Raw genomic sequence first — 10,247 nt, forward strand, 5'->3', positions numbered from 1 at the left:
GTCTCTCCAAGCATCCAGAGATCACTTAGGACTAACAGCTTGTGCTCCCAGAGGGGTCCGGGTTTACAGTGGGCCACAGATGGTTTTTGGGGACACCATAATGAGATTAACAGTTAATTTCCCGTCAGAGACTATGGAGACCAGGAGATACAGGAAAACACATGCAAACCCTGAAGAATGTCATCCAGTTTTGTCAAGAAAAATTATCCTTCTGAATTAAGTAGAAACAAGACATTTCCAGATAAAAGCTGAAGGGAATCGGTATCAGTGGGCTTGCATTACAAGGCACGGTAGAGGGAGTTCTCCAGCTGTAATGAAATGATGCCAGCAGTTAACTCAAAGTCCCAGAAGAAATGAACACAGGGCAGGGTAATAAACCTGGAAACAAAAGTATCAATGTGCTTCGGAGCTGTAATTCCTTTTTTTTTTCCTGTATGTTATTCCTGTATGGCTGCAAACACCAATGCATAAAACAATAATTACAAATCTGTGCTTAAAGTATAAATGTGCAATCTGTGGCAATGATAGTGTACTGTTAGAGGGACCAAGACGTTGTATACTACAGAAAGGTAATTGATACTCAAACAAGGCTTTTATAAGTTTAAGGGGTTGGTTCCCGTCTGGATGCTCACTGACCAGCTGTCCTGGAGTGTGTATTGTGGCAGAAACAACCAAGATCCTACCTCAGATAGGTGGAAGATGAGAACTATATCCCAGAAATTATCCTCTGACCTCTATATTCGCTCAGGGGTGTGTCCTCCCCCATCCCATGCACACACCCTAATAGTGAGCATTAAATGATGGTGATTTAATCCCTAAGGCAAATAATGAAAAACAAAATGTACAAACATGAGAAGAGAATCAAAGAGGAACACTAAGAGTATCAACTAGTCCAAAAAGGCAAAGGTGGGGGAGTTAAAGGGAGGATAGAAGGAATGCAGAGCTGAAAATACTAAGTGGAGTAAGTGAGTGTCCTTGCTTGCTTTCTGTTGCTGTGATATGAACACTTGGACCAGAAGAGACTGGGCAGGAAAGGTCTGATTTCAGATTCCACCTCCAGGTCACAGTCCATCACTGAGGGAAGTCAGGGCAGAAGCTGGAGGAGAAACTATAGAGGATGCTGCATGCTAGCTGGTTCACAGGCTTGTCTTTAGCTAGTTTTCTTATCCAGCCCAGGATGTCCTACTCAGGAATGTAGCCACTGTGTTGGTTGGGCCTTCATATACCAATTAACAATTAAGGTGAGCACAAAGAAATGCCTGCAGGTCAATATGGCCTAGGATTCTCTCAATTGAGACTCCTTTCTCAGGTGACCCCAGACTGTGTCAAGTTGACAGCTAAAGCTGAACTAGCAAGGATTTCTTCTCTGTAATTATTTGAAGATTAATTGAAGTGTACCTGAGTTAAACCTTTTTATTGAAAGCAGAGACTGATAAGTCAGTTAAGAAATGAGATCCATGTGCATGCTGGTTTCAGAAGAGCCATGAGATAAAACGAAATAAAGAAGTTGAAACTGGAAACATCGGAAATTTGTTCAGTGCAAAAGGTAACCAAACCGAGGTGGCTGTATTGGAGTTTAATAGGTGATTAAAAGTTTATGGCAGGAAGAAGATACAGAAACTACAAATGCACAGTCACACACCACATATTGATAATGTTAGTCAAGGACAGATGTTATAGACTCTTATATCCTATAGGCTTATCACACCAGGTGACCTGACAGCCACCTTCGTTTCTGTAAATACTCTATAGTGTCTGCTCAAGGATGCAATGTGGAGATAATGCAGTTCTCAGACCAGTTGCATCCCAAAGTGACATCTGACTGTGTGTATGGAACAAGAGAGACCTAAGTAGGTGTTGTAAAAGGGAAAGTTCCAGAGGAGGAGATAGCTGTACAGTAATAGATGAGGGTTTGATACCTGACTGTCAACAGTGGATAGAAACACCACACAGAAGCTCCTTAAGGAAACTCAGGATTTGAACCAATTAATGCTGATCTGTGAATCAGCTGGCCCTTCTAGGCATGAGAGACACTCAGCCTCAGCATGTGCACATTTCCAAAAGCACAGGATCATTCTCCTGGATTGATTGCGTATTAAGCTAGATCCACTTTCAATACCCTTTAAAAACTGGAGTCTTCTGGTTGGGCATGATAGCATATGCCTGAAATCCCAGCAGTAGGAAAGCTACAGCAGAGGTTTGCTGCAGGTTTGAGGCATTACAGGCCAGCCTGGGCTACATAGTGAGGCTCTGTCTTTAAAAAAGTCATTAATAGGATTTCTTGTTGCTGTTTTGCCAGTCTAGAAATCCATATATCAGCAGTGAAATAAAAACTAGACACGCATGTGTAAATCAGCAACAGCATTCTGTCAAACAACCAGAGGGTCACAGTGCAAATGAAATCAGACATTCACCCGAGATCAATGGAAACAACACAGTATACACACACACACACACACACACACACACACACACACACACACACAGAGAGAGAGAGAGAGAGAGAGAGAGAGAGAGAGAGAGAGCAAATTCTAATGATGCTCAAGGAGGTAATTGTAAACACCATAGCAGCATCATTCATAGTAGCTGAAGGAGGAAACACAGTGCCTACTGACAGCTGAGTGGATTAAAAAGAAAAAAATTTGTAATCTGAGACCCTCTAGGGCATGTTTGTAACAGCTCCTAGAAATAAATCATAAATATATTTTTTTTGTTTTTGCTTTTCGAGACAGGGTTTCTCTGTAACTTGGAAGCCTCTCCTTGCTCTGTAGACCTGTCTGGCCTTTGAGATCCATCTTTTTCTGCCTCCTTAGTAATGGGATTAAAGGCATTTGCCACCACTGCCGAGCAAAATACAGGGTTTTTTCCCCCTTAGTTTTTTAAAAAAATGTAGTTTACTTTAATTTATATATACCTGTATGTGTTGGTGAGACATGTGTCTGTGTGTTTGCCACATGTGTGTGGGTTCCTAGTGTCCTGAGACCAGAGAAGGATGTTGGATCTCCTGGAGCTGAAGTTATAGGTCTAATGAGTCCCCAACATAGGTGTAGGGGATGGAACTCAGGTCCTCTGGAGAAGCAACAAGAGTCTTAACCTTGAGCCATCTCCCCACGCCCTGTAGATTTTTAAAATGTACATACAACTATGAGGTTTATTTTATAAGTCAGGTAAGTGAGAGATTAATGGTAATAACTAATGACAATTATAATTACAGTGGAATCCTTCTCTCAGATATCTCATTGCACCCACACCAATACTACATGTCATGTTGCAGGTTGATGCAAGGATGATGAGCTGGAAGAAAATGTGGGCATTGTGACATGGACCACCATCTTCCTCCTTGAACACAGGACTCTGTTACTACAGAGGCAGATCCAGTAACACAAAACCTTATAATGTCCCTAATAACATCAACACGTGGGACAAAGACACCTTTCTGTTCCCAATGTAAGAGTGATGGTGAAAAATAGAAGAGATTTGGTGAGACTCCTCTGAATAGTACACAATTCCAAATCTGAGAATTGTTCATTTATGGAACTTTTCAGGTAATGCTTTTGGACCATGGTTGTCTACTGTAATTGAAACCAGAAAATGACATGTTCTGGGTGAGCACTGTTCATTTGTGCAGTGGACCTTGGTTCATTTTGAAAGAGCAAGTGTGATGCCTGCTGAACACCAAGGAGCCTTGAAGAATTAGGTCAGTCACTGAAGCCAGTGCATGACTGCACTCTGTCAAATCACAGAAATAGAAGGCAGGATGATGGGTGCTAGGGTTGTACAGAGGAGAGAATGGGGAGCTACTGTCGTGGGATGCAGAGCTCAGTTTTAGCAGAGGAAGTGATCTCGGGAGGAATCGTGGTGGTGGCTGCACCACCCAGTGGCTGCACTGGGACTGAGGGATCCCCCTGAGCTGTGCTCTGCAAATGGAGAGGATGTGCAGTGGTGTGGCTACCGGAGCTGCAGGCTGAGCGTGCATAAGGCCTTGGGACCAATTCCCAACACCACGAGAAACAGAGTGGTAAGGCTGGTGAATATTAGTGATGGCTAACCAAAATAAAACCAGAAAGACACACAGACAAATGCTTCAATTTGCCTTGCATGCCAAGGAGCACGGCCAGGGCAGTAGCTTGACCTCAGCTTGGGTATTTCTGTCCTGCACATTTCAGGACAAGTGCTTGAGTCCCTTGGGCCTGTCACTAGATGTTGCCTGAGACCCTGGAACATGCTGGTAGCAGTGTCTCCACACAGCTGTGGCTGAGTGCCATGTGGCACCATTTATACCAGGAACTGGGTTTAGAAAAGTGGCTTTGGATTGCCCAGTTCTGACTCGGAGGGTGTTGAGACTAAGGTCAGCCAAGTGTGTGCTTCGCCTAAGCCATGCTCATGTCTATGTAACCCACCATACCTCTGGACAATGAGACTCTGTGATCTTCCCTGTGAGCATTGTCTTCAACCTGAGACAGCTGGTTATGTGATCAACTCCTGAGCTCTGCTGTCCCTTTCCCTGCTGCTGCTTTCTTCTCTGTCCTTTCTCTGCATTCATAACAGCGAGGACAGCAGCCTCCCAGCTCTGGGAGCCTTTCCAGGTGCTCATGCACCTCAGGGGACCATGCTGATTCTTTGTGGAGCCTATTACACCTGTCCCTGACCCATGGAGGCCTGATCTCTACTTGCAGTTAGTCACCACCTCAGTCACCACTCATCAATGACTCTTCATGGATGACGTAGGTTCAGCCACCACTCCTGAACCCCAGTCTACCTCTTTTTCCTTTCCTTCCTTCCTCTCCACCTCCTTTTCTTTTTCCTCTCTTCATTAACCCTCTTCCCCTCTTCCTCTAGCTCTCATTTATTTTATGAGGCAGAGTTTCCTGGTTATATAGTCTGAACCAACTTAGACCTTCCTTTATGTCCCAGGATATTCATACACACATAATCCTCTTGCTTGAGGCTTCCATGTGCCGAACCTGTAGGCTCGTGCCAACCGTTTTCTCACAACATTGGCTGTCCCTTGGGGAGGGAAGAGTAGTTTGTCAGAGGTTGGTTGGATACTGTTATCTGAGGATCCAGCAGAGACAGGGATTGGGGCTGGAGCAGGAAACACTGGCAGCTACCAGACTGGTTTATTGTGCATGGTTCAGCCCTAGTTACAGAGCAGGACTGGAATTAGTTTCCCTTCTGGCGCATCACAGCACAGAGTTGGTAGGGGGAGGGTGCTACTGGACTTGCGAAATTGCCATGGTCGCTGGGTCGGGGCTGTCCACTGGGCACCGAGAAGCTAAAGCGCTGCAGGAGGCAGGTGAAGAAGAGGAAGAGCTCCATGCGGGCCAGGGGCTCCCCAAGGCATGCCCTGCGGCCTGTGGGTGGGAGAGAGACTCAGTCAGACAAGGGTCTGGCCTCACAATTCAGGGCATTCTGAGAAGCGGGAGGGAAGCCAGGTACCCCACAGGACCTGCTGAGAATGGCATGAAGGCCTCATGTTTCACAAAGTGGCCCTGGGCATCCAGGAAGTGCTCAGGATGGAATCGGAGGGGCTTCTCCCAGACAGTCTCATCCTTCAGCACTGAGGACAAGTTGATGAGGAGGGTCGTCCCCTGGCAGGAGGCATATAGTGTGGACATGGACTGGGGTGGGACTGCCAGTACCCAGGTTACCATGGTCACATGCACAGTTTCTACCTCATACATTTGATCCTTTCATATAAGCTCAGCCCTAGAATCATCTCAGCCCTGTAGAAGATCCTGTTACAAGTCTGCATGAGTGCCCATCCCTGACTGTTCTGTGTGCAGTGCTTCCTAAAGGCTCCTTTGATTGTTCTCACTGGACCGTCCCCGTTCCTGAGGACTCTCAAGGCTGCAATGTACATGCAGTCAGGTATGTCCTGTAAGCATGCTGGAAATCTAGGCTAGGCTGATTTTGTTCTTTTCCACCCTAGTGTGCTAGTATCATGATGTAATAGTAGGAGGGCCCATTCCTACCTTGGGTATGCGGAAGCCCTGAACTTCAATGTCACGAGATGTGATGCGTGGCAAATTCAGTGGGGAGATATCACCAAATCGTTGCACCTCATGAATGACAACGTTGGTGTAGGGCATGCGGGCCTGGTCTGCCATCTCAGGGCTTCTCCCCTGCCCTATGATGTCATCAATCTCCTGTTGCACACGGCCTGGAGGGACAGGATCCCCTCAGTGAAGCATTCCCGGGGGCTTCCCTCTGCTCCTCTCTTACAACCACGCTAAGGGCTGAGAGTCCATGTGAGAAGGATGTCTGTGAGTGCTGCTGGAGTCTGGGTTGAGTTCTGGGAGCCACAAGTATCTGGAGAGTGTGCCTCTCTTTTCTCCTTCCCAGCCCCAGCCAGACTCACTCTGCATATCTGGGTGTAGGATCATGAGCAGCAGGGCCCACAACAGTGTGGTTGAGGTGGCCACCATTCCAGCAGTGAACAGGTCACCCACCACCATGGGCAGGTTCTCATCATTGAAGCTGCTCTCAGGGTTTCCCTTGGCCTGGGTCAGACAGAGAAAGTAAAGTCTGCAATGTCCTCTCATTGTCCCCAGGCAGCCCAGTGGCTGGTTGTACACAGGACCCCACCCATTTGTCCTCACAACTCACAGAACCTCAGTCCACAGTCCCTGACCCCATCTCTTTCAGCTGCCAATCACCTTCTCCACCTCTGCCAGGAAGGCATCAGTTAGGTTGCGGGGTGGCTTTTCAGGGTCCCTGGTCCTCCTATTCTCATTCAACAGGTTATCCATCATGGCCATGAAGTTCTTCTGTCTTTCAAAGACCTTGGTAGCCAACACTGGGATGCGCAGGAGCATCGGAAATGAGTTCAGAACCTGTGACAGCCACAGAGATAGTCTCAGTGTTTCCCCTTTTAAAAATTATTATTCATTATTGTATATGCATCGTATATTGTACACAAAACAGGTAATAGCACAATGTGTAGGGTCCATCGTCTCTACCCAACATTGCTCCTAGGCATCGAATTCAGGTCTCCAGGCTTGCTTGGCCAGCCCCTTACCCACTAACCATTCAGTTGATCTCAGTGTCCACCTTGATCAGTCTCAGATCCCAGCCTCACCGTGGATCTGGAGGCTTTTTATCTCCACCACCACCTCCTCCTCAGTTCCAACCTTCAAGCTCTTTCAGCCAGGGTGGACAGGACTATTTTACTTTGGAAACCACAGGCTTGTGTGGCTTCCATGTAGCGGAGGGTACAGGGTCCTCTCTTTCTAGGAACCCTGACTTTGATCCTCTTCTCCCCTCATGTTATCTGATGTTAGTCAAGTTCCAGGAAGTCTCCATGATGGCTTTTGCACACAGATTCCTCTGTGACCCTGGACAGCATATCAGTGGCTCTGCCAGATGCCCTGACCTTCCTACCTCAGGAATGATGCCAGACACCTCTGTCAAACTTTCTTCCATTACTTTCAGCATTCTAATGAGGTAAGGGTCTTCATACTCGAAGCGACGAGCAAAAATGAGGGACGCGATCACATTGCATACAGCCTTGTTCAGAAAGGTGCTAGGATTGAAGGGACACCCTGGGTGTGGAGACACAAGCAGGTCACCATACTGCTCATGTCTCCTTGTGCCCATCTGCACCCCTCACCCATCACCCACCAGCCTTGTCAGAGAAGGCGTCACAGAGGTGTCCAGCCTCCTCTGTCACCCACTGCTCCAGGGATTTCTTGCCCAGGCCAAAGTTGCACAGGGTGGACACAGAGAATCACCGCTGCTCTCGCCACTCAGGCCCCTATGGTGCAAGAACCACACCTGTAGACACATCTGGGTGTTACTAAGGACCCTGGTTGTGCTGCCTTCTACTGTCATTGCTCTTCTTGTCTGGGATCCTACCCATGAGCTTCTCAAAACTTTGCTACAGCAATCCAGCACTTGCTTCCTGGTAGTTTCCACCCAGGATTTCAGTGGCTTTTTGTTGAATCGCTTGACCACATTACCACCGGCATTCATGTCTTATACTTCCTCTGTCCATTGCTGTATCTCCAATGCCAGCTCTGCCTCACATAGCCCTCTACCTTGGGATCCAGGCCTCAAACCCAGGTATTCAAAGATGGGTATTGGAGGGCGATCAGAAGTGTCCTCTCCACAGGTCACCAGCACTTCCCGCACCGCCTTCAGTCCGTTGATCACAACCACGGGCTTCCAGGCCATCTGAAGGCTGAACACGTCACCATAGCGGTTTTGAAGCTGTAGTAGTGGGACAGAACCCTTAGGAAGTGGAGTTCTCCTGAAGATCCTAGAACCAGGCTCACTGCATTAACATTGGTTCATTGGTAAGCTCTCTCTCTCTCTCTCTCTCTCTCTCTCTCTCTCTCTCTCTCTCTCTCTCTGCCTCTATCTGTTTGTGTGTGTGTTGCTTTTTTATTGAACCTTGGCCCTGACAAATGTTATCTACATCCCCAGCATGAGTTCTAGTGGTTGTCCTCTAAGTTCATCAAAGGACCCATAATAGAATTGGTCAACCAGCTGTGACCTTGCTACATAGAGGAGAGTGTTCATAGCCCCCTTAGAATCCCACCATTATGTGAGAAAGTGCAGGCTCCTTGACACCCAAACCCCAAATCATGCAGCAGCAAGAGATTCAACAGCCCCTCTCCTCACTGACACAGTACCCTAGATCCAGGTGTCTCTTATTCACCTCTAAGACCCATTCCCTGTTGAGAGCAGAGGGACTTAGAGCTTTGGTGACTTAGTTCTGTCTCGTCCATTTGAATCCCAATGCCCTACATCCTGGTCCTTTTCCGTCCTGAAACCTTTTCCTTCAAAAGTCCACAGTGTCCTCGGACCCTGAAGCTCCCTCCCACCCCAGAAGTCTCTTAGACTTTCCCCCCACAGGACCAGCTCTGTCCAGTCTGTGGCTCCAGCACCACCATATGCTGCTAGAATTACCATGCCCTCTGCTGCCCTCTATTACCATCTCCTCACCTTGTACATGCTATATTGAATGTTCTGGAAGTCCAGCTGCAGCAGGTTACCAAGCACTGGCACTGTCCTAGGGCCTGGCGGGTAGCAGGCAGTCCAGCGCTGGCGCCGATGCATCAGGTCTACCAGAAGCAGGAAGATGGCTGTGAATATAGCCACAGACCACAGTCCATCTCCGGTCAGCAGGCCCATGGCTGTCTGTCTCACTGAGATTCTGGCTTCTTTGAGAAAACCTTGGAATCCTTACTCAAGCCACCTAGAATCAGCAAGAACTCTCTGATCATAGCCTGGGCACCCTGTCCTTTTTTATAGGAGCATGGCTGCCCTTTGCCCTCTGCTGGGATCCAACTTGCTGTGTTTACCATTCAGCCCAGCATGTAGGACAGGGACTGAGCAGGCCAGGCGGGTCAGCGGCAAGGTTCTTTCCTTCCCAGATACTGTCCAGGGGAGCCGCAGCTTCATGTGGAAAGAGGTCTGCATGAACTGTGTGTAGTGGTCATTCCAGGCTGGGCACTGTGAGCATGGTGGGCAGCTGCCCAGTGAGGCCTGTTCTGGAGTATTCAGACAGCTGACCAGCCATGAGGTAAAGTTTTGAGGGATTTGTGAACATTTCCTCAGACTGGGTGTCTTAGTTAGGTTTTTGTTTTCTGGTCTTTTTTTTCTTTTCTTTTCTTTCTTTTTTTTTATCTGCAATGAAACACCATGATGAAAACCAAATTGGGTTAGGAAAGGGTTTATTAGCTTACACTTATAAGTTTAGCTTACACTTCAACATTGCTGTTCATTCTGGAAGTTAAGACAGAAACTACAAAGGCAGGATCCCAGAGGCAAGAGCTGATACAACAGCTTTGGAGGGGTTTTGCTTACTTGCTTGCTTCTCATGGCTTGCTCATCTTCCTTTCTTATAGAACCCAGACCAGGAACCCAGGATGGCACCACCCACCATGGCCCTCCCCCATTGATCACTAAATGAGAAAATGTCTTAAAGCTGGATCTCACTGAGCCGTTTGCTCTATTGAGACTCCTTCCTATGAAGACTCTAGCTTGTGTTCAGTTGACACACAAAACCAGCCAGTACAACTGACCCCTTGTCAACTTGACACATAGACATATCCCTGTCAAGCTGCATTCCTTTTTTCTTCATCCCTAGGATTTCAGATTAAAATCATAAATAATTTTAAAAGTCCTACAGTCTTTACAAATTTAGTCTTTAAAATTTCAGTCTCTTTAAAATATCCAGTCTCTTTAAAAGGTCAAGTCTTTCATCTGTGGACTCCTTTAAAAATCAAAATTAAATACCT

General features: G+C 47.2%; 2 protein-coding genes across 2 annotated transcripts; both read right to left on the reverse strand.

Moving 5' to 3' along the window:
* Positions 1-5,086: 5,086 nt before the first annotated feature.
* Positions 5,087-7,762, reverse strand: LOC125407436 (cytochrome P450 2D1-like). The gene is made up of 7 exons (XM_087899103.1): positions 7,624-7,762; positions 7,384-7,544; positions 6,660-6,836; positions 6,362-6,503; positions 5,976-6,163; positions 5,450-5,591; positions 5,087-5,354 (listed from the first exon to the last, which is right to left on the reverse strand). Exons 2-7 carry the CDS (start codon positions 7,435-7,437, stop codon positions 5,164-5,166), a joined length of 894 nt encoding a protein of 297 aa, XP_087755229.1. The 5' UTR covers positions 7,438-7,544; positions 7,624-7,762; the 3' UTR covers positions 5,087-5,163.
* LOC148118978 (cytochrome P450 2D10-like) lies at positions 7,639-9,269 on the reverse strand. The gene is made up of 3 exons (XM_087899104.1): positions 8,950-9,269; positions 8,040-8,211; positions 7,639-7,776 (listed from the first exon to the last, which is right to left on the reverse strand). Exons 1-3 carry the CDS (start codon positions 9,136-9,138, stop codon positions 7,757-7,759), a joined length of 381 nt encoding a protein of 126 aa, XP_087755230.1. The 5' UTR covers positions 9,139-9,269; the 3' UTR covers positions 7,639-7,756.
* Positions 9,270-10,247: the final 978 nt, after the last annotated feature.

Source organism: Myodes glareolus, chromosome 19 (assembly GCF_982192425.1).
Source record: "Myodes glareolus chromosome 19, mMyoGla1.1, whole genome shotgun sequence".
NCBI classification, from domain to species: domain Eukaryota; kingdom Metazoa; phylum Chordata; class Mammalia; order Rodentia; family Cricetidae; genus Myodes; species Myodes glareolus.